Source organism: Macrotis lagotis, chromosome 2, assembly GCF_037893015.1.
Source record: "Macrotis lagotis isolate mMagLag1 chromosome 2, bilby.v1.9.chrom.fasta, whole genome shotgun sequence".
Taxonomy (NCBI): domain Eukaryota; kingdom Metazoa; phylum Chordata; class Mammalia; order Peramelemorphia; family Peramelidae; genus Macrotis; species Macrotis lagotis.
This window is the reverse complement of record NC_133659.1, coordinates 235,367,211-235,392,606: the sequence shown is the minus strand read 5'-3', so window position 1 is coordinate 235,392,606 and position 25,396 is coordinate 235,367,211. Positions and strand designations below refer to the sequence as shown.

The 25,396-nt window shown below is 35.1% G+C and overlaps 1 protein-coding gene and 1 pseudogene across 1 annotated transcript in view; one reads left to right on the top strand and one right to left on the bottom strand.

Annotated features, from left to right (window-relative positions):
- The window catches only part of LOC141514372 (uncharacterized), a 91,075-nt gene extending 71,042 nt beyond the window's left edge, over positions 1-20,033 (bottom strand). Inside the window, exon 1 of the mRNA XM_074225167.1 lies at positions 19,849-20,033. Coding sequence (XP_074081268.1) covers positions 19,849-19,858 — 10 coding nt within the window. The 5' untranslated portion in view covers positions 19,859-20,033. The remainder of the gene's footprint in view (positions 1-19,848) is intronic.
- On the top strand, positions 16,671-24,087 carry LOC141514385 (zinc finger protein 713-like; annotated as a pseudogene).
- The last annotated feature ends 1,309 nt before the right edge of the window (positions 24,088-25,396 follow it).

The following is a 25,396-nucleotide window of genomic DNA, read 5'->3' as shown; positions in this document are numbered from 1 at the left end:
TTTGCCATTCGTCTGTGTTTGTGGATATGTGTTGAGATTGGAAAATTGGAAAATTCTGTTGTGTTTGTGTGATCTGTGCTTGTGTTTCTTCTGTCTTTATGTGTTTAGATTGTGTGTTCAGGTTCTTCTATTGATTTGTTAGATATGGAGAAAAGTTCCCCTAAAATTGTCCTTGGGTTACCTCATTTAAATTGCTGCTCTTTGTTATTTTGGGCAGCTAGATTTTTATGCATCTAATGCCCTCACTGGCTCTCCCCTTGAGCCTGCTTTCTGTGAGTAATCTGACTCCTCCCTCCTCACCCCTGCATTGTCTCTTGAGCACTTCCAAGAGGGATTTTTTGTTTTTATTTTTAAAAAGGGAATGGATTTTGGTGTTAAATTTACTGAGGCCAAACTACTCACCCTGTTATTTTACTATTATTCCTTGTTTATGTTCCCTTCTCTTTCCTGTTCTCCTTGATTCTATGCTGCCAGAGTGTTTCCCCCTCCCTCCCCCTTTCAGGAGGGAGAGCTACTTCAGGAAGAATTAGTAAAGTAAGTGTTAAAAGGGACCTTATTTTGAAGTTAAAGAAACAGCAAATAAGGGGCGGCTAGGTGGCATAGTGGATAAAGCACCGGCCTTGGAGTCAGGAGTACTGGGTTCAAATTTGATCTTGGACACTTAGTTGTGTGGCCTTGGGCAAGCCACTTAACCCCATTTGCCTGGTTAAAAAAACCCTAAAGAAATAGCAAATATTACCAAATATGTTAAACAAAGAAATCATAGAAAAAATGCTATTTTAATTTGAAAATAGAGAAAATATATTGCAGAAAGACAAGAGAGTCAGGTTAATCCTAATGTATAATGTGGTTACCAAAATGCCTGTATAGAGGGAAACTAAATAATTAATCTTTTTTCCAAATTGATATGGCATCATTAGAGCTTCAGGAGTTTATCAATATAGATTCAGATATTGTTAGTTATTACAGAAAATTATGGGACATGTAAGGGTTGAAGAATAGAAGACCACCCCCCCCCAGAAAGAATCTAGGATGGTCTCTCTATAAAAGTTATTCATTTTACTCTATTTGAAGAAGGGGGGCAGGGAATATTCTAATTAGGCTAAGGGATTTTTTGAATGACTGCCTTCTCCAGGATTTTAGCAGTTGTAATCAAGAAATGTTAAATATTAAAACCTTGGAATGAAAAATGCATTGTGAAAAGTGGAATCATATCTGTAATTTATATAGCTGTATAAGCTATGTGACTCTAGTTTGGAATAGTATGAATTAAAGTCAAGAAGAGGTAATGAAAAGGAATGGTGGAAAATATGAGTTGTATAGTTTGAGTAAGAGATTCTGAAAGTACTGGAAAGAAAATCCAGACTTAGTGACAACTGGGGTTTCTTTTGAAACATTTGTTAAGTATGGAAAGTGGTAAAAGTATGTAGACAGAAGGTTTGAGCAGGGTTGACTTTGTACACCAAAGATGGATTTTGGGAACTTTGGAAAATGGTATACAAATCATTGTAAGAAAAGAATAAAGTATAGACCTATAAGTCTATAGGCATATATGTGTTTATACGAGGTTGGGGTGATTTAAAATTGCATTAAATTGGTATTTTTTGCAATGTCTGGCAATGAATTGATTAGAAGAATAATAAACCCCATAAAGTGAAAAGTTTGTTATGAAAGCAATTTCTAGGTAAATGTTAATTTTATTATGTTATTATTGATCCTATAATGTGCTAATCTAAAGATACATGTAAATTGAATTAAGGGGTTTGTAAAGAATATGTTTGAGTTTGGATTCTGATGTTTTATGGCCCCTCCAGAGTCATGGGAGTCAGGACAGACTCATGAGCTATGTGTTCTTAAGCTTTAGAATAAACTAAACAAGGGGAATTTTACACTGATTGGGATGTAGTTCATGTCTTTGGGAAAAATATGGAGTGAGTGAGAAATGATAAACAGTAAAGGTAAAGAATTAGTACATATCACTTTGATATCTCAAATTGTGGGGAATCTCTAAATCCCAGAATATAGAATGTTCTAGTGTTAAGAAATGTTGGTCAATGAGGATAGAAAGTTTTTATAAGTGAGAGCACTGAGAAGTTAAAATTGTACTGATGAAGATAAGAAGAATTTGCAAACATTTTAGGCTTTTGGAAAGAAAAGGATTTAAAACTAATTTGAATATGACTTTTGGAATTTAAAAGTATGAAGAAAATCTTGTAGTCATAAGAAGGGATTTTTTAGCAACAATTGGTCTTAAGAATTCTTTGTATTTTAAAAGTTTTAGGGAATAAAGCATGTCACTGGAATTGCTTACAATCCTACAGGTCAGACTATAGTGGAACGTGCTAACAGAACTATTAAGGGAAGAGGACGTCTATCATAAGGAATTCTAGACAAAGCAATATATACGTATAATTTTTTACAAACTTCTAAATTGGACGATTTGTCTCCAGCCATGAGACATTTTATACAAATTAAGAAACAATTGGAAAGAAAATACTCTAAAAATAATTCTGAAAATAAATCTATGGTATTGGTAAAGGAGCTCGATGGCTCATGGTCTGGACCTTATAGAGTATTAATATGGGGTCCAGGTTTTCTTTGTTTTTCCACAGATCATGGAGACAAATGGGTTCCTGCAAAAAGAACAAGAAATGTGGAAACTGAGGAAGAATCGACGAAAGAGAAGGCGAGGCAAGAGAGGAAGAAAGAATCATGCTCATAAAAGACAATTAAAGATACTCATGAGAACATTTATGATGATGCACTTGTTAACTGTAGGAAAGGCTGATATGACTGACTATCGATGGGCTTTCATTCCATTTCCACCATGGTTGAAAGCACTATCCTGGACAGATACTATGCCAGAATTTATTTTACATGGAAATTTTTCTTGCATGTACAATGAAGGTGGTGTTGAAGAAATAACAAGTGATGAATCCATACAGAACTTTAACAAAACAATGACTTTCATGGGATTGATTAAAGGATTTCCTGTGTGCTTCCAGAAACAAATGGGAGGAATCTGGTTAGGCAATGAATGGAATTACACTTGTCTGTTCTCCCTGTCTCATCTCATCCCTTTCTAGTCTGTTCTCCACTTGCCTGCCAAAGTAATCTTCCTAAAACACTCACTCTAACCTAGAGGCTCTTTTTTATCTCCAGATATAAAAATAAATTACTATTTGACTTTTTGAAAGCCAAACACAACCTGTTCTTTCTACCTCATCCTTCTGTACTATAGTGACACTGACCTTTTTACAGTTTCTTGCATAAAATACTTTCTTGCCTCAAATTCTCTGCCTTCTCTGACTCCTGGCTTCCCCTTAATTTCTTTAGGTCTAAAATCCTTCCTTGTACAAAAAGCATAAGTCCCCCTCAATGTTAACACCATCCTAAATTACCTTGTATTTGTGCTCAGTCTGTCTCTCTGACTGTCTGTCTGTCTAATCTTATAGGTACAGAATTGTTTGCATATTGTCTCACTTATTAGGATGTGAGTTTCTAATATGAAGACTGCCTTTTTGCCTTTCTTTTTATTCTCAATACTTAGCACAGTGTTAGCACATAGTAAACACCTAATAAACAAATGCTTCTTCACTTGACCTGATTTGTTCACTTAAATGACAAAGTGACAGTAGCATGGGGAATTGTATTATCTACTCAGAGAGGCCCATGACACAGTAAATATACTGAAGGATTTAGTGTCAGATAGCTTGAACACTACTTTAGATACTTTCCAGCAGAGTGAACCTGGGCAAGTCTCTTAAGTTCTCTCATCTTCTTCATCATCATCATCATCATCATCATCATCATCCCTACTTCACAGGGTTGTATGAGACAAAAATAAGATATTATGTAAAGTTCTTTACCTTTGCAAACTTTAATGTTCTATATAAATGCTACTTATTATCATCATCATCATTATGTGCTACATAATAATTTGGGGAAAAAAAATCTATGTACAAAGTGTCTTGTAACCTTCTATGACCATGGACACAAAGCAAAGTCCTAAACTTCCAAATATAAAAAATACCCTCAATATTTTGTTATATATTTAATAATAATAATAATAATAATAATAATAATAATAATAATAATAATAACAACTTTAGAACAGAGGTTCTCTTATTCTCCATTTTACAATGAGACATCTAAGGTCGACTGAGATTAAGTGACTTGCCTAGGATCACAAGCTTGTAAGTGTCTGAGGCAAGAGTGCAGTTAAGATCTTTTTGTACAGGTGTCTTTTGTCCACTTACTACACCACCTCTTGCTTTCTATCATACCTTTTTATTATATTTTTCAATTCTTTGGTCAAAGTTAGGGAATGTATAAGTCATTTTAGATTCTTTCTTGTGGACAATTTAGGCACTTTATTAGAAAATTGCTTTCCAGAATTGTTGGATCAATTCATATATCCATCAGTGAGGTCTTGTCTGCCTATGTTTCTTCAATCCTTCCAACACTGACTAGCTCCATCTTTGCCATTTTGCTAGGTTTTGGGTATCAGAGCTCCTTTTCATTGCAATTCTATTATGAGTAATTTGGAGCTATTATGAGTAATTTCATATTGTTGCTACTAGTTTGAGTTCATTTAAGATTTTAATTCATATCCTTTGACCCTTTTTTACATTAGGGAATGGCTGTATGTATGTTCCCTATATATTTTATACATCAGTCCTTATCAGATTATTTGATGCAAAGATTTTTTCCTTCATATTAATAGCTTCCCTTCTTATCCTAATGGCATTAATCTTGTTCATGTGAAAAGTTTAAAATTTTATAGAATCAAAATAATCTATTTTATCTTTTGTGACTTCCTAACTGTTGTGTGTGAACATAGAAAGGAACATACTTTTGACCTTTATCTCTGTAGGGAAATGAAGAAATTGCAACCAAATAAATGGTCTGTGGGATGTTTGTTTGTGTTAGGAGTTGTAAAGTCAGGTGTATCTTTTTTATGACTCCTTTTGCTTCTCTAGTTCTGCTGTTTCATGATTCTGACCTTCCCAAGCAGGGAAAAATTGGGAATAGAGGAACTGGCAGCTGGGCTGACTGCCAGGTCCCAGGTGAGTTGGAATTTACCCTCTTTTTCCTGAAATGCTGTGCCTCTACATGGACTGAGAATACATTTCCTTCCCTAATTGTGGACTTCTTTGTCTGACAAATTTCCATCAGGAGAACTTAACTTGAATTTATAGATTATGGACTGAGACTGTGGGATACATAGTAGAAAATACACTTGCTCTGAAGTCAAAGGATCAGGCTTCATAACTTCCTCCAGTGCCTAAGATTTGTGTAACTTTGAGCAAGTCCCTTGACCTACCCCAAACTTGGATTCCTTATCTGAAACTGGCTTGTGAGAGTCCTTCCAAGTCTGGATCTGTGGCTTTTAAAGGAATACTTCATTTACCTGGGGCTCTGCTTTTCCCTTATACTGAATATTTGCTCATTTTTTCAACAAGTAATTCAGGTGGATATCTGCTTAGTTTTGTGCCAGGTGTTGCTAGGGCAGCAAAGAAGGTATTCCAGGATCCTGTGCTTATTGGGGGAGGCTAGTGAAACCTAAATAATAATTCAGGGAAACTTATGATCAGATGTCAGAGACTTTTAGGGGCTTTAGGAGTTTAGAGTGGAGAGACATCATTGGGTTATGAGTTGTTCAGAGGGGTAGAATTTGAACTGACCTGACTTGAAGGATGTGATAACGTTTGGATAGTCTAGGAGAGTGCAATTTTCTAGAAAGAGCATCATGAATGCAAAAGCTTGGAGTTACTGAGTAAACTTAATATCATGGAATAATACAGGGAGCTGTAAGGGATTATTAGTTATCTAGGCCAATAACTTCCCTTAACAGATGAGGAAACTGAAGCCCACAATGACTTATTAAAGATCATACAGGAGGGAGGATCTGAACCCAGACTCATTGACTTCAAATTTGTTCTTCATTTTGAATAACAAGCAGAGAATTTTGAATTTTCCTTGCTAGGAATAGGAATAATAGGAAGCTATTGAAGGTTTTGAGCAGAGTAAGAGGAACATGAATAGGTCTATGAGTAAGGTCTGTTCAAACCAAACTGACTGGATATATTATCAGTTATTATTTCCCTGAAGTTCTAGCACAGGGGTTCTTAACCTAGTGTCCATGAACCCTGTTTTTAAAAAGAATTAACTGTATTTCAATATAATTGACTTCCTTTGTAATCCTATGTATTCTAATTTATGCAATTAAAATATTAATTTGTCAAGGGGTATATAGGTTTGCCAGACTATCAAAGGGATTTGAGCAGTTCTGTTTCTGACTTCTGGATTTCAAAACTGGGATAATCCTTATTCCATCATTCTAGAACTTCCCTCAGGTTTGGGATCTCTTTGCTCTGGAGCTACCTACCAACCCTACCTACTCACCACAAATTATCCCATGAATGAGTTCCTCCTAGAGCCTTTATTCTCCTTTCATTGCCTGCTTTCATTCCATTCCTGGCCCTATTCTTGATTTTCTCTGCACTTCAAAATCCTGGCCTAGGCTGGGTACCTTCACTTTCCCTTCCCCTTCTGCTTTTCAGCTCCCTTTTGAATATCCTAAATCTACTAAAATTATGTTATTCTCTTGATTGAATAAATAAATAAAAATTATTTTACCTATCTATATCCTGTGATTGCTTATTTGGGCAGTAAAAGGACCTTGAAATGATCAAAACAGTATCTACAATATTTCTAATAATCAACTGTCTTTTGTCTGAGGACTATCAGACTAAGTTCAGAGTATCTCATCACAAGATGAAGATTTTGGGAAAAGTTGGGGGTGGGGAGGTGGGAAGGGTAGAATGCAACAATTCTAAATAACTGATTACTAAATTATGAAGTTGTAATCTGTAGGGGAATATTCACTCTGATGAAATCATAGATACTTTAAAGAATAGAAGGAATATGCCCTATTTAAAAATAGATAAAAGTAATCTAATTTTAAGAAGATTTTCATAAAAAAGAGCAAGTTTTGCTCAAAGGAATAAAACACTCTGTTATCTGGCAAATTTAAGTGTATTTTTTTTCACTTTTAATCATTCCCAAAAATCTTAAAACCAATAATCTCAAGAAAAACAATGAGAAAAGTGGGAAGCAAATTATAATACAAAGCCATAATCAACAAATATGAGCAGGTATGTGGCACAGTGGATAGAGTGCTGAGCCTGGAGTAAGAAGACTCAACTCACTGAATTCCAATCTGGCTTCAGATCCTGGGCAAGTCACTTTACTCCTATTTGCCTGTTTTGTCATCTGTAAAATGAGCTGGAGAAGGTAATAGCAAATGTATCTTTACCAAGAAAATCCAAAAGAGTATCATGAAGAATCAGACATGGCTGAAATGCCTGAATAATAACAATAACAAAAATAGTTTAATCAGTGAAGTATATTAAGTACAAATTACTCTAGCTACTCAGGGAATGACTCAACTATTTGACAAAAACTACCAGGAAAACTCAAAATCCATCTGGAAAAATTAAGGTATAGAACTACATTTCACATCTTATACCAAGGTGATGATGATGATGATGACTTTGTCCTTTGTTCTTGAAGAAGACCATGACATCAGAGAGGTGATGCCATGACAAGCACATTTGAGTGAGAGGTGCTATGCTAAGCTGCCAGCCCCACTTTTTCCTCCAGAGCCATCTGAATCCAGTGACAACATATGAATCAGGACAACTGGAGATGACTTTGGGTGTGAGGCAATCAGGGTTAAGTGACTTACCCAAAAGTCACACAACTAGTGAGTATCAGGTATCTGAGGCTGAATTTGACCTCCCATCCTCCTGACTCCAAGGCCAGTGCTCTATTGACTGGACCATCTAGCTTCCCCTTAGACCAACATAAGCTCCATATGGATATATGATTTAGATATAAATAGTTAAGTCATAAACAAATGAAAGGAACAAGGAAGAAGTTACCTTTTAGAGCTAAGGCTGGGGAAGAATTCCTGATTAAATATAAAGGGTGGAGAAGATGACAGAAGTAAAAAAAATGAGCAATTTTGATTACATAATTTAAAATATTTTAAATAAAAAAGGTAATGTAATTGATTAGAAGAAAAACTGTTAACAGGAAAAAAATTCAGTATTCCTGAAAAAAGTATTTTCTAAAACATATATAGGAACTCTGTCAAATTATATAAGATGAAGAATCATTTTCCTGTCAATAAATGATCAAAGGATATGAACAGCCATTTTTTTTGCAAGGCAATGGGGTTAAGTGGCTTGCCCAAGGCTACACAGCTAGGTAATTATTAAGTGTCTGAGGTGGGATTTGAACTCAGGTACTCCTGACTCCAGGACCCATGCTCTTATCCACTACACCACCTAGCTGCCCCAGAACAGGCAGATTTTTGAAGAAAGAAAACCACACTAAATTAACCATATGAATAAAATGCTCCAAATCACTAACAAAGAAATGAAAATCAATATTAATGTACTTCAGAAATGACAAGATAGGTGGTTTCAGAGAAACCTTGGGAAGATTTGATTGAACTGATGCAGAGTGATTTGAACAAAACCAGGAGAACAATTTATTCAGTTAACAACAACATTGTGCAAACAACTTTGAAACACTTAAGAGCTTTGATCAATATGATTCACCAGAATTTCAGAGGATCAGAAGAAGTGATGGACTCCAAATGCAAAACAAAATTCATTTTTAGCATTGCCAGTATGGGGTATTTGTTAAGCTCAACTATGTATATTTATTTCAAGGGTTTAGTTTTTCTTTTTTCATATTTGAGGGGAATGTCAGAGAGAGAGAAAATAAATATTTATTAATTTTGAAAAAGTAAATTAAACTACATAAACAGTACTTATAACCAGTGTTTCATACCAGGCTTCGTAAAGTTTAGAATTTTTGTATCTTTATGAATGGTCTTTTACTTAATTCTTTGGAAACTCAACTTCATTTAGGCAGTGATGAGGGAATCTTAGGAAAACTGCTTAACTTTCCCTGAAATTCATCTGAGATTGGTATTAGAATGTAGATTTCATATTGAGATGCCTGTATTCTCCAATTATTTGATGCATATAATGACAGTTTATTTCTTGAAAGTAATAACTATACCTCAAATTTCTTTTTATTTTCCATATGTATGATAAAGTAAGTTCCTAACATTGATAGAATCTACCACATTTCTTCTCTTTCCTCTCCAATCTTCTAAAAGCTAGTATAATCTTTGAGTAGCCATTCAATAACTTACTTGATTTTATATACATAAAATCCTGAACAACATCAAAATGGTCTCTTAAAAGTACTATTAAATTCCTTTAATGCTGATAACTTTATCCTTTCCTCTCAGCTATACAAGGGGATAGATTATCCCTTTTTGTAGTAATATATATTGATGTTTCAGAAATTAGTAGCATTCAAGGATGTGGCTGTGGAGTTTACCCTGGAAGAATGGAAGCAGCTGGACCCTACTCAGAAAAACCTGTATAGGGACGTGATGCTGGAAAACTATAGGAATTTGGTCTCATTGGATAAGGTTGGTTTTCCCCTTGCTTCATTTGTTAGTAGTAGTAGCAGAATTTCTAAAGTGTTTACTTGAGTTTTATTTGGGGGCTCAGGGAGGACCTAGTTCAAATCTCAACTATCTCACTTCTTAGCTTACACTTATGGTGACCTTACACAAATCACATTATCTCTTTGGGTCCCAGTTTTCCCTTCTGGAAAATGAGGGCATTGGACTAGATGACACTAAGGTTCCTCCCAGTTAGTTCTAAATCTGTGGTCTTGCACTAAAGAATGTTTGCCCATCTTCTGGGCCCAAATTAAGGACATTTCTGTTGTTTCTACCTGAAAAGTTATTTGTAGAGTTGGAAACAGACAGACTCATTGTTTTGTTCCTGATGACACAACTCTACCCACTCTCTATTTCCAAAGTCCAGTGATTTCCCCAAAGTCCCAGTGCAAAGGAATTAAAATATGACCTACCAGGGGTCTACTTGTGTTCACTTCTTCCTGAAGTTCAAAAGGCTGAAAGCCTTCGAATGGTCCTTTTCCCATTAACAGGGTTTTCAATATTCAAACCTAATGTGATCATCAATTTAGAGCAAGGGAAAGAGCCATGGATAACAGAGAATGAATCTACAAGTGTCACTCGTCCAGGTGAGTAGAATCAAGTCAAGTATAAAGTATTGGTTAAACTCTTTCTATGTGTCATATGCGGGGGGGGCGGGGCTGCAAAGAAAATCAAATACAGTCCCTGCCCTTAAGAACCTCACATTCTATTGGGCAGGTTTGGAAGGAAAACACCACACAAACTGGATAAAAATAGGATATATTGGAGATAATCTCAAAAGGAGAGTACTAATATCAAAGAGGTCTGCAAGGTCTGCTTCTTACAAAAGGTAGGATTTACAAAAGAATTCCTTGCAAAAGAAAGCCAGGGAACTAGGATACAGAGGTGAGGAGGGACAATTCCAGGCATGGAAACATGCATATTTTGACTGGGAATCTTTTCTAAAACCTCCTGCTCTGGGATCTAATCTCATCCACTTTCCTCCTTTTCTTCAATTTAAATCCCTCTCTTTTTTTTCCTGCTCTAGAAGCTTGGTCCTGTGTTTCTTTTGTGCCTGCCTAGGGGATATCATATCATTTGGATAACTTACATCATATACCACATATCTGAACTTAAATCTTCTTTCTTCAAAGCAATTCTTGATTCCCTTTCCAAATGATTCTATATATTTTTACAAGCTCTAGAAACTTGAATAGTGACAATGGTTTCCAATATTAACATTTTACACTTGTTAAAGATGTTCAATATATGCATATATTGTATTCCTTTTTCAGTGTATGGGGTCAGTGTAACAGTAAATATATTCAAAAAGAAATTTTAAGGATTATGAGCAGGGAAACTCAATGCTGGAAATGTGACATATAATATTTTGAATGCATATTGAATATTGTAAAGAAAACTAAGGGAGACAGAAGGGATTGTTTAGTCTGGAGACTTGGGGGATGGGAGGAAATGATAACATGCCTCAAGTATTTGAAGTTCTGTGCATCCTGGCCCCAGAATGACTCTGGATCTGCTACCTTTTCTCGTTCTGTTATCTATCTGTTGTTTTCCCAACCCCCATCTCCACAGCCCCATCCCTGCTTTGTCCCTCAACTATGACTTTGCTTATGATATATCCTCTTTTCTCTCCGGTTATTCAAAACCTATCCATCCTTCTTAGGTTGAGCTCAAATTCTACCTCCTCCTTGACTAAAGCAAAAAGAAACTAATGCAAATTTGATAGGATTTTTTTCTCTGAACTCGTTCAGCACTATTTTTCTGCCTCTGTGTACAATGGTATGTATTTTGGCCTAGGTCAGAAAAATGGATTAGCAGTTATGATGGTTGTAGCTTTATTTTTTAAAAAAATATTTCATTAAATATTTCACAATTACATGTAAAAATTGTAACATTTTCAAAAATTTTGAATTTAAAATTCTCACCCTTTCTATTGCCCTTTCCCATTCCTTAGGAAAGCAAGCAATTTGATTTTGATTATACATGAGGTCATACAAAATATATTTCCATATTAGCCATGTTGTGAAAGAAGACACAAACAAATAAAAGAATAAAAATAAAGTGAAAACAGTATATTTCAATCTGCATTCAGAGTTTATCAGTTCTCTCTTTCTCTCTCTCTTTCTTTCTTCATCATGAGTCCTTTGGAATTGTTTTGGATCATTGTCTGTATCAGAGTATCTAAATTTTTCACAATTGATATCCTTACAATATGGCTGTTACTGTGTACTATGTTCTCATGGTTCTGCTCACTTTTCTTTTCATCAGTTCATATAAGTCTTTTCAGGTTTTTCTAAAGACATCTGCTCTTCATCTCTGATAGCACAATGGTATACCACAACTTGTTTAGGCTTTCCTCAATTGATCCTCTCGATTTCCAGTTCTTTCCCATGCAAAAAGAACCGATATAAATATATATATATTTTTTACAAATAAGTTCTTTTATCTTTTCTTCAGTCTCTTTGGGATACAAACTCAGTAGTGGTATTGCTGAGTCAAAAGATGTGCTCAGTTTTTTTAGCCTTTTAGACATAGTTCTACATTGTTTTTCAGACAGATTGGATCAGTTTATAACTCAAATATTAGTGTGTTTTAAGTGTCTCATTTTTTTACATTCTCTCTCAATATTTGTCGTTTTTCTTTTCAGTCATGTTAGCTGATCTAAAAGGTAAGAGATGAAACCTCAGAGTTGTTTTAATTTGCATTTCTCTAATCAGAGCATTTTTTAAAATGTGGCTATTGATGCCTTTGACTTCTTTTTTTTCTGAAAAACTGTCTGTTCATCTCCTTTGACCATATCAGTTGGGGACTGGGTCTTATTTTTATAAGTTTGGCCCAGTTTTCTATAGTTTTGAGAAATGAGACCTTTATCAGAGCAACTTGCTGCAGAAATGTTTATCCCAGTTGCTTATTTTTCTTTTTTAATCTTGACTGCATTGATTTTTGTTTGTGCAAAAGCTCTTTAATTTAATGTAATAAAAATTATCTATTTTACTTCTTATAATCCCATCTATTCCTTGTTTGGATAGATATTACACAATATTCATTAAGGAAATTGGTCTAGAGTTTTCTTTCTCTGTTTTCATTCTTCTGGATTTAGGAATCAAAATATATGTGACTCATATGAGGAATTTGTTGGAATTCTTTTGCCAATTTTTCCACATAGTTTATATGGTATTTGAATTAATTGTTCCTTAAATGTTTGTTACAATTCACCTGTAAATCCATTTGGTCCTCAGAATTTTTTTTAGGGATCTCATTAATGACTTGTTCAATTTCATTTTCTAAGATAGGGTTACTTAAAAATTTGATTTTTTTCTTCTGATAATCTGGGCAGTTTATAGTTTTATAAATATTCTTCCATTTCACTTAGATTATCAGCTTTATTGGTATATATAACTTCTAATTGGCATATATGACTTCTAATAATTGCTTTAATTTTATCTTCATTGGTGGTGAATTCCCTCCATTTTTGATACTTGTAATTTGACTTTTTTAATCAAAGTTTGTTTATTTTATTGTTTTTTTTCATAAAAGTAACACCTGGTTTTATTTATTAGTTAAATGGCTTTTTACTTTCACTTTTATTTATTTCTTCTTTGATTTTCAGGATTTCCATTTCAGTGCTTAATTGGGATTTCCCTTTTTCTAGCTATGTGCCCAATTTATTGATACTTTATCTCTTTTATTGATTTTGTGCATTTAGAATACTGCTTTGACTGCATCCCACAAACTTTGGAATGCTGTGTCATTCTTTAATGAAATTTTTATTTCTGTGATTTGTGTTTTTTAATATTTATTTAATTTTGGAATTATATGCAAAGATGGCTTTCAACAGTCATTTTGTATAAGGTTTTGAGCTTCATCTTTTCTTCATCCCTTCCTTCCCTCACCCCTCCCCATGACAGGAAGATATCTAATGTAGGTTATACATGTATAACTATATTAAATATCTATATTAATATATTGTGAAAAATCATATAAAAAGGGAAAATCCATAATACATAAAACAAAATTTTTTAGGGGTTTTATTTTGGCAAGGCAATGAGGTTAAGTGGCTTGCCCAAGGCCACAAAGCTAGGTAATTATTAAGTGTCTGAGGCCAGATTTGAACTCAGTTATTCCTGACTCCAGGGCCAGTGCTCTATCCACCTAGCTGACCCTACATAAAACAAATTTAAAAACTGAAAATAGTAAGCTTTGTTCTACATTCAGACTCCATAGTTCATTTTCTAGATGTGGATGGAATTTTCAATCACAAGTCCTCTAGAATTGTCCTTGATTATTGTATTGCTGAGATGAGCAAGTCTGTCACAGTTGCACATCATACAATATTGCTGTTAGTGTGTACAATTTTCTTCTGGTTCTGCTCACTTCACTTGGCATCAGTTCTGTAAGTCTTTCCAGGTTCTTCTGAAGTCCCATCCCTCATGATTTCTTATAGAACAATAGTACTCTGTATGATTTTTTTGACCCACTCATTCTTTAGAATTAGATTAGATTCCAATTAACTTTTAATCTATACTTACACAGCATTTTATCAAATATATTTTAATTGTATTAACATCTGATACATTTAATACTTCTACTTTGCTGTATTTGGGTGTGAGGTTTTTATATTTTAATATATAATCAATTTTTGTGAAGGTACTATGTATAACTGAGAAAAAGCTTTACTCCTTTCTATTCCCTTTCAACTTTCTTTTGAATTCTATTGTATCTAATTTTTCTAAGATTCTATTCATTTTCTTGACCTCTTTCTTTTTTACTTTATAGTTATTAATCTAACTGTGCGAGGGGAAAGTTGAGTTCTTCCACTAATATAGTTTTGCTCTTTATTTTCTCCTGTAATTCATTTAACTTTCTCTTTAAGAACTTGGATGCTATACCATTTGTTGCATATATATTTAGTATTAATATTACTTCAGTGTCTGTGGCTCCTTTTAGCAAGATAGTTTCCCTGCTTATCCCATTTAATTAGGTCTTTTTTTCCCTTTTGCTTTGTATGAAATCACGATTGATGGCTCTGTTTTTGTTACTTCATCTGAAGTGTAATAGATTCTTCTCCAGCCCCTTATTTTAACCCTGTGTGTATGTCTTTGCTTTTTTTGTGTTTGTTGTAAACAAAATTTTTTTGGATTCTGATTTTTAACCAGTTTGCAGTTCTCTTCCATTTCATGGGTGAGCTCATCCCATTCACATTCACAATTATATTACAAACTGCATTTCTATCTAATTTTCTTATGTTTATCCTTTTCTCTCTTTTGATCCTGTTGCTCTACAAAAATCTGTTTTGCTTCTGACCACTGCCTTCTTTTATCTGCTCTCCCTTTTATCACTCCTTGCCCCTTTCTCTTTTTACCCCTCTATTTACTTGTTGGGAAATAGGGTTATTAATTGTGCATGAATATTTCCCTTTTTGATCCAATATAGATGTAAGGTTCAAATGTTGCTGCCACTCCACCCCAATTCTCTCCTCCCTTGTAAAAAATCTTCCTTGTGCACCTCTTATATGTGAGATAATTTTCCATTCTTTTTTCCCCTTCTCTCTTCTATCAGGACATTCCTCTTTCTCAGCTATTCATTTTAAAAATAATATCTCAATATAATCTATTGATTCCCATACCAGGTTCAGAAACTACTTAGGCTAGAAGGGGCTCTGTTCTCAAAGTTCTAAGATACATTTAGTCTTGATAGAGAGCATGTCCTTTGAAACAGAGGTTTATGCTACCAACTCTGAATACATGGAATGTTTTGGGAAGTTTGGGGGGGAGGGAGGATTAGGATTATTAATTTTTTTATTAAAACATGCAATTTACAGAAGTTTTCAGACAAGTCATGAAAAATGGTCAAAAGTTGCTCTTTTGTTTATTTTAAGTGGAGGTTTCTATATTTGACAGCAGAATCACAGTAACAATGGGGGCTGATATTTAATGTTCCCATTTTTGTGCATAAGCTTGTCCATCTCTAGCACCTAAGGAATTAGACTTAGCTAGAGGAAATAGTCTCAACTAGTTAGTTACTTTCATCATTGCAATTAGTATTACTATAAAAGGGGAAAGGGAATCCACAAAACTAGAACAAGAAAGACATTCCCCCCCCCTCTGCAGCTAACCCACTTCCTTTAAACAATTTCACAACAATCAAAATGACATTATGTGGATTGAGAACACTTACCAAAGCCTGGCTTGAGAGCAGCACTTTATCTTTCAGACTATCTAAATATATTTTTCCACATTAGAGTGATAAATTCTTGGTATGAAACATACTTTAAGAATTTTCACTGGGTGTTCTTTTGGAAGAAATAATTCAAGTTTAAAAGTTCCTCCCTTAAAGGAAGAATCCTGTGAACCTACAGTGACTTCATGAAAATAACATATTATCTGCCAGGAAAAGCTGAATTTCCTTGATGATCCTGTAGGACAGCCTGGCTATTTTATCTAATCTGGAATTAAGCTTTAACCTCTCTGAATACATGGAGTGTGCTAAACCTAATTGAAAAAAAAAGTGATATTAATAAATCTTTGAGACTAGATTGACTTTGAAAAACAGTGTTAGGGTTGAACTTACATAACTATTAGATGAGATTTATCTATCAAAGTAAGTCAGTATGGTGGAGCTTTGCATATAGAATCAAAAGATCTAAGTTCAAATCCTGGCTTTGGTACTTGAAACCTATATAATCTTGGGCTAATCACTTTACTTTTCAGGGCCACAGGTTCCTCATCTGATAATCATGGAATTTTATTACAATGATCTTTGTGGTATCATATATGCTTCAGGCCAGGGGTTATGAAGGGTTAATACAGAAATAGCTATGTGTCTTAACAAGCAAGATGTACTTCAGAGCTTAGATAAGGGAGTAGCTACATGTCTGAGCTAACAAGATGTACTCCCAGGCTCAGATAAGAAAGCACATTCTGAGAAAATACTTTCTGCACTGTTCTCAAAGCATTCTGCACTTTTTGGTTCTCAAAACATTCACCCAAGACAAACACAAGGAAATGCATGTGAAAAAGTGCTTGCTAAAACGCTTATGTAAGTGGTTACGTAAATGAAGAGTATAAAAGTATGTATCCTGTGATCAATAAACAAACCAGCTTATGCATCATATTGGTGTCTGTCTGCGTTCCTCTCCTAGTGGACTCAACAGATCTTTAAGATATCTTCTAGTTCTGTATTCTGTGATTGCTCATTTACTTATAAATTTATTACTTAGAAGATACCAGAAGTATTTTGTTTGAAGATCACATCCTTCAGATAAATTGCTGATTAAGGGCAGGAGAACATATTTAAATGTAATTTTTTAAAAAATAAAAATTATACCTGATACTTCCCAAAGCTCTTGGAAGGAAGAAATAATCATCTGAGTAAAGGAGACCTGTTATATGGATCTTTGACTGTGTTTCTTCCTAAAATTACTCAAAGAATTGAATTGTTTAAATTCATAGTTTATAAACTGACTTAGGAAAGAAATAGATTGTGAATGAAAGGCTATGTTGTGACATAGAGATGTATAATTGGGACAGATACTAGCTAGAATCAGTTATATTCAGATTTTTAAAAATTATTAGAAAGTACCCAGTGAATTCTTCAAATTTGTGGGTGATATGCTCTCCTAGATACCGAAATGCCAGTGAAGTTAGACCTTTCAAAGGTCTTTTGATGTTTTGAGAGTTAAAAAAAAGTGGCGGATGTATTAGAGTAACCAGGTATGTTATCTCTCAAGAAGAATGAAGTAAACTAACATTCTTTCTCTTTTTCTCTTTCTATTTCTGTGTCTCAATTTAGATCTGTGATTTCATTGGTGTAGGAAACTCTTGGTAAGGAAATATCCTCTACCAGTGCAGGTTAGTAACTTTTCTGCAACTTATAATCAGAGAGCTGCTTGGTCTTTTAAGAAGATAAGTCACTAGCTCAGGTCACAGTGCTAGATACTGTTAGAAATAGAACTTTGACTAATTTCTTGGTCTGACTCTTTGCTCATTATGCTGTCCCTCAGACTATACTTAATGGGATAACAAATACCGAGTTGCAGATTACAATCTAGGAAGATGATCTGGGAATTATTGTAAATTAACCCCCTGCCTAAAGACATTAATTTGAACTATCACAAAGTGGAATGGTCTACCTAGAAAAGTGGTAGGTTCCCTTTTCTTGAAGGGCTTCAATCAGATACTATATAATTACTTGTTGATGAAGGTGATGATGATGATGATAATGATATAATAGCTAGCATTTATATATATACATATATGTATATATATATATACATATATGTATTGTCTTAAAGTTTCCAAAGTGCTTTATAAATGTTATCTCATTGTATACTCAAAACAACCCTGGAAGGTAAGTGCTTCTGTTCTTTCCATTTTACAGATGAGAAAATGGATGCTTAAAGAAGTCATATAGTTAATAAATCCTGAGGTCATATTTGAATTCAGATCTTGCTGATTCCAGGTCCTGCTCTCTAGCCACTTCACCTGGATGGAGGTAGTGCTGGATGAAGATAGGCTAAAAAGATAAGGACTGAAAGAACATTGAATAGGGAGTCAGGAGACCTAGGCTCTAGTCTTGGCTATGTCATTATTTAGCTGTTACTGTGGGCAAGTCACTTTATCCTTGGGTCTCTATCTTCTCCTCTGCAAATTGATGCTATTGTACTTGACATGGAATTTTAGAGAACAGTCTCATTTGAATAATGAGGTCAGAATGAGAGGGAGAGTTTAAAAGAGAATGTGGAAGTGGGGACACTGATTATAGATGATTTTCTCATAGAATTTAGTCTTGAAAGGAGAGGAGAGACATGTGAAAGGATGATAGCTAGCTGGCTAGTTGGATTTTTTGGTAGTGGTAGTGTTTGTTTTAAAGGGGGGAGATAATGGATTTGTTTGTAAGGTAGATATATAGGGAGGAAATGAAGATTTGTGAGAAAGAGTGAAGACGATGGTAGGAATAATCTGCTAGAGAAGACAGAATAGAATAGAATCAGGGTACACGTGGAATGGTTTGCCTTGGCAAGTAGTGAAAGAGGAGCTAGTGAGAGAAAAAGAATGTTTGAGTATTGTGAGTTGAAGTAAAAGGGAGAATAAGGAGGTATGGATGGAAGCCCTCAGTTTTTTGGGTGAAGTATGAGGCAGGATTAGGAATGAAGTTGTAACTAATGCAGAGGTGATGGCCTGAGGGGGGAAAAAACCAAACTGATGGGTAGTCACAATGAAGACAAAGCACGCTGGTAGGAATAAGGGAGGTAAGGCAGAGAGGAAGATGTAATGATGAAAGATTATGACCAGAAAAAGGAAATTTGGAGTACAGAAACACGGAAGTGGAATACTTGTGTGTGATAGCAACATCACAGTATAGCCAGCTCTGTGTAAATGAGGTAGAGTGAAGGACAAGGTCATGGAAACTGAGTGTTTTGAGGACCTGGGCAATTTAAGGAACTATCAATATGTATGTAGAAATCCCATGGCTTTTTCTCAATCCTTACATCAACCTCTCTGCAGCCTTCAACATTTTTAATCACACTTTTCTCTATGATACTGCTTTCCCTCTTTGTCTTTATACTTTTTGTTTAGCCATTTGTTAGTCTCCTTTGCTAGATATTTATCTAGGTCCAGTGTCCTTCAAAATCTATCTTTGGCCCTCTGGGGCAAGGCAGAAATCAGGTTAAAATAAAATTTGTAAATATTTAAATAAATAAATATGCAATAAAATATTGATAATATTACATTTTAAAAATAAGTACTTCTACATGCAATCCCTAGGGATTGTTATTTATGGATTAATGATCCCTTTTTAACATAAATTTGACACCACTGCTCTATACTCCAGCTTGTTGATTCTCTCAGATCACATGGATTCAATTAAAAAATCTATGCTTAGATTTATTTATGGAGCTCTAAGCCCCCTTCTGATCTCTAGCATCACTTTACCAACTTGACATCTTGAACTGAATATCCCATAGACATCTCAAACTTAGTATGTCCAAAATAGAACTTGTTATTGACCTTGGCCCAATTTTAACTTCTTCTGAACTCCACACTCAAATTGAACACACAAAATAGTGTCCTTAAAACACTTTCCAAATATAAACTCATTTTACTTTTACAACATCCATGAAATTTAGATGTTATCCCCATTTTACATTTGATAAAATCAATGCCTCCAGAGAGAAGGTAAGTATTTGAGGTCAGATTTGAACAACTCAGGTCCAGTGTTCTGTACACTGCATCAACCACCTACCTCTTCATGCTTCCCCATTTGTTCCCAAGCCTCTTCCTTTTTACCTTCAAACATCTCTCACATATGTTTGCCATCCTGATGCGGACCTTGGTCTTCTTAGGCCTCATGCTGCTCGTTCATTGGTCCCCCAGACTCATTGCTACCCTGCCCCCACCCCAGGTTTTCCTCCTCTGGCCTGCAAAACTGATCTTCCCAAATGCAGAGGCGCGTGTCCTGTCTATCTCTTCTCTCTCTGTTTTCCCCCACATCTTAGTAAATTCCAGCAGCTCCTGTTACCTCTAAAATCAAGGTTAAAGTCCTGTTGATCTTTCAAAGCCCTTCCTGCCTTTCCAGTTTTCTTTCTCTACCCTCCTCCATGCACTCCATCCCCAGCAGCACCTTCTGCTCCCTTCCTTTTCACTGATTGTGCCCCATGCCTAGAATGCTGCCCCTCAACTCCTCCCTTTCCTGGCTCTCCTGACTTCCTTCAGGACCCATCTTCACTATCATCTTCTGACAGAGGCTTTTCTGACTCTTAGTCTTTCTCACCCTCCTTACTATTAGCACAGTTTATGGCCTAGTTTGAGCCTATTGAACTTTTCATCTTGGTCTTTTCTTAGTAATGACTCTTTGCTGAATTGCTCACCACATCACTGCCTCCAATGCAATTTAATTTCTCTTCCTGCAATAAGAGTTTAAAAAATTCTAAAAATTTAAGGAACCACAAATCAGTTAGATAGTCAACATGAAGTCATTAAGGGCTTGCTATGAGCTATGTGCTAAGCTAAATGCTAGGGACACCCAAAAGTACCATTCCTGCCCTAAAAGAGCTCATCCTGTAACCAGAGAAATAATATGCAGACATAGGCATTTAATGGCAGGTTAACTAATAGTATAAATAATGTGATACTAATAAAAATGTTAACAAAAATTGTCAAATGTGTGTGTGTGTGTGTGTGTGTGTGTGTGTGTGTGTGTGTGTGTGTGTTTTGAGTTTGAGAGCAAGACAGAGAGAAGGAGAAAGAGGTGTAGGTGCAGCATTTTATGATTTGCAAAATACTTTTCTCAAAACAGCTTTAGCAACTAAGTGTTGTTGAGTTGTTTTTAGTTGTATCTAACTTTTTGTGACCCCATTTGGGGTTTTCTTGGCAAAGATACTAGAGTGATTTGCTATTCCTTCTCCAGCTCATTTTGCAGATGAGAAAACTGAAGCAAAAAAAGATTAACTGGGGTCATAAATTAGCTAGTAATTGATATTACTGAGGCCAAATTTGGACTCAGGAAAATGAGTCCTCTTGACTCCAGGCTAGTACTCTCGTCCACTGAGCCACCTAGTTTGATAGTTTAAGTATCAGTCCCCTTTTATATCTGTGGAAGTTAAATGATTTGTCAAATTCAAGTCTCCCAATTTCAAGTCCAGCTGTCCACTATCCAATGTTGCCTGAATGCCATGCATGAACTGACAGCATTAATTATGAAAATGACAATCAATACAGCTTTTAAATTATTTACCCTTGATCCTAGACCGTTCCTCCAATACTTTCTTATTCTCTAGTATTTTCCATTATACCCATTCCTTGAGCTTTTTGGATTTCCTGTGGTTATCCTGAATGTGGGCATATACTTCCTTATACCCTTCCTGTCTCCTGGTATTCTTCCCAAACTTTTCTGTCACCCAAAATTATAAAGCAGTGTTTGAGACCTTTTAAGAGAACTTGCTTCATTACCTAAGTATAGCATTTCCCCTTTCCTTAGTACATTGAAGAAAGTATAGTATATTAATTCTTTTATTTTTCTCCTAGTCCATGATATTTCGCCTCAGTCTAAGAAGTCAGTTCCAAAAAAGGAAATTTATGAAGAAAGATCATCTCAGTTGATGTCAGTGGAAAGGTTGGCAAAGCATTGTTCCTGGGACTACAATCCAGGGGAATATGATGGACAATTAGAGAGGTGGAAGCAAAATCTGGAACAATTGAGACAGATGACAGTTACCCACAAGAAGCCTTGCCCTGAGAAAGAAGTTTACGAATGTAGTGAATTTGGAAGAAGTACCAGTCTCAAGTCAGTCCTTATTTTACAACCAAGAGTTTCTACCTATATATATGATACCTTTAGGAAGAGTTTCCACCAGACTAAGACCTAATTAAATATCAGATGATCTGCCCAGTGGAAAGATCTTATCAGTATAATGAATATGAGAAAACATCATCCTTTATTCAACATCAAAGAATTTATTGTAGAAAAAAGCACTTTGAATGTAGAGAATGTGGGGAAATCTTCATTAATACTGCATCTCTCTTTGAGCATCAAAAAATTCATAATGAAGAGAGACTGTATAAAAACGAGTGTGGGAAAAGCTTTAATTGGAGGACACATCTTACACAACGTGAAAGGATTCACACAGGAGAGAAACCATATGAATGCAGTGAATGTGGAAGAGCTTTCACTGAGAGATCAGCCCTTACTCAACATCAGAGGATACATACTGGAGAGAAGCCCTATGAATGTAATGAATGTGGAAAAGCTTTCAACCGGAGTGCTGTGCTAACTGAACATCGGAGAATTCGTACTGGAGAGAAACCATTCCAATGTAATGAATGTGGGAAAACTTTCAGCAGGAGACCAAACCTTCGTCAACATCAGAGAATTCATACTGGAAAGAAACCTTATCTTTGTAATGAATGTGGAAAAGCCTTTAGCAAGAGATTAAATCTTACTCGACATCAGAGAATGCATACTGAAGAGAAACCATATGAATCTACAATATACATTTGAGCATATACTGAACTTGCTTCTAGATTTGTTATCTAGAACTTCTTTTGAATTTGCTCAAAATAATTTTAAGGCATTCTTCACATCAAATCACAAAACCTGGAGCATAAGCATATGTTATTTTTTGAAAGGACTTTACACTTTCTCATGAGTTCCCCTTTGGGCTCAGACATGGTAGGAGAAAAGCCTCTAATTCTTCCCCAAATCACAAGAATAATTCTTTTTTTATTAAATATATTATTTTAGTTTTACAATTTTACCCCCAATCTTACTTCCCGCCCCCCACAGAAAGCAATCTGTCAGTCTTTACTTTGTTTCCATGTTGTACATTGGTCCAAATTGAGTGTGATGAGAGAGAAATCATATCCTTAAGGAAGAGACAAAAAGTCTAAGAGATAACAAGATCAGACAATAAGATATCTGTTTTTTCCCCCCTAAATTAAAGGGAACAGTCCTTGAACTTTGTTCAAACTCCACGGCTCTTTATCTGGATACAGATGGCACTCTCCTTTGCAGACAGCCCAAAATTGTTCCTGATTCACAAGAATAATTCTTCAGAACAAGGAAGGCTCTCTGTCTCTGAGACCATTAGGAAAAAGAACAGGATTATAATGCATTAGGATGTTTTTTCCTTGCCAGAAAAATTTTATTTTTGGCACCTGTTTCTAGACTCTTTATTCTTTGGAAGTCTCCAAAACTGACCTAATTTTAGAAAAGATTTGTAGATAGACTCCAGTAAAAGGATAACATCAAGTTCTTCACTAGTCTAAAACACAATAATTACATATAAGATTGAATTAGTTTTTATTTTTTTCTTTTGGTCAATATTGACTCATAATGATTTTGCAGCTTCTTCAGACTCAGAAACCTTTTTTTCTTTTAAAATATGAACTACTTTCTAGCCACTTTTTTTTGCCTATTCTGTACTTGCTCAATTGATTTTTTAAACTTAAGCAAAGGACTTTACATTTGTCCTTGTTAAAATTTTATTTACCTCCAGCTCACTTGTAGGCTGCCAAAGTCTTTTGTAATACTAGTTACATCATCCATTAAATTAAATATATTTAAGAAGACTCTTTGGATCAATAAAGAATGATACAAATGTGGGAATCCAGGATAAATGGAAAGGGGAAAAAACTTCTGGGCTTATGCTATAGGAAAATTGACAGGAGAGAATGACTAATGCAGAAGAATGTTCTTTCTTCTCACTCCATACTTGTCCCAATTCATTCTCATCCAAGAGGAGAGAAAAAAGAAAGAAATGGGAATGAGAATTATTTTGGCTTGTTACTAGGTAGAGCTCAAGTCAATGCCTGCTCCAGTGTCCTGAATAGCTCTCTGGCTAGGGGAGAGGGGGAAGAGTTTGTGCTTGATATTGGTATTCTCTGAAAACACATTTTCTAGTTCACACATGAATTTCAGGACATTTGTTGGTTTATGAAATTGTCGATTACTGATGCTTGCTATTCTGCTAAAGGGCGTAACAGTTTCCACTGTGAATAAAAAATGTTTAAACCTTCATGGGTCTTTTAGCTAAGTAATGATCTAGATTTTGAATATGTTCATTTGGTGGCATTTTTTTTTAAGGTTTTTGCAAGGCAAATGGGGTTAAGTGGCTTGCCCAAGGCCACACAACTAGGTAATTATTAAGTGTCTGAGACCGCATTTGAACCCAGGTACTCCTGACTCCAGGGCCGGTGCTTTATCCACTGCGCCACCTAGCCGCCCCGTGGTGTAAAGAAACACAGATATCTCCTTTTTGTGACCTTATTTAAGATATAATGAGTTACCTTTGATGCAGGCCCTAGGAATGAGGATTATTTTTCTTTGGGTCTCAAGTAGGTTTTTTGGATAGAAAAGACACTTCTCTGTGGTCCTCTCTTAAAAAACAGGGTTAGACGGGATTATAGCTTCATTCATTTATTTATTTAGGGAAGACAAGTAGTGGGGGAGGTCAGAGTGGAAGATTATGCTATTAATGCATCTAAAAAAGTATCCAAGCGCCTTGAACTATTATAGGAAAGAGGAGAGATGAGGGGAAAAATTATGAAAAGGAATTGAACATATGCTATTTGAATAAAGGAAAAATGTTTTAGTTGACAGTGATACCTAGAATAAAAATCGATGCTTTAAAATGTCTACCAGCATTTATGGCAGAAGCTACACTAAGAACTTTTTTTTTATTCTTTATAAATAAGTCATAACTTTTGGAGTTTTTCCACGCAGAAAAATAGCACCAAATATGTGTGCACCAAATTTGACTCAAGATCTGTAGTATGAGTGAAATAAAAATAATTAAAAAGTACCCTTTTTCATCTTAGTGGTTTAAAAAAAAAGTTAAGGAATTCAAGGGAGCAGTTACATATAAATGAGCATTTGTCACCCTGTATGAGGCATTGTGCATTAGAGATATTAAAGCAATTGCTGTTCTTCATATATAGATAAATATAAGGTAATAGAATGCATTCAGGACAAAACTAGCTGGAGAATGAGTAGCCTTCATGTAGAATGTAGTGCTTGACCTGAGACTTGAAGAAAATTAAAAATTCTAAGAAATAGTAGGGATGAAATACATTTTAAGTATTGAGGATAAACAGCGGAAAGAACTAGACATGAATAGAATGACTTGTATGAGGCTCAGTAAGGAAGCTTGTTTGGCTGAACTGTGTAATGTGTATAAGGAGAAATAATGTTTAATCAAACTGGAAAGATAGTTTGGGATCAGATTATAATGAACTTAAAATGACAAAACAGGAGTTTATACTGATTCTAGAGTTAATAACTACTGGAGTTTATTCAATAAGGGAATAGAAGGACCTTGGCAGCTATGTGGATAATATA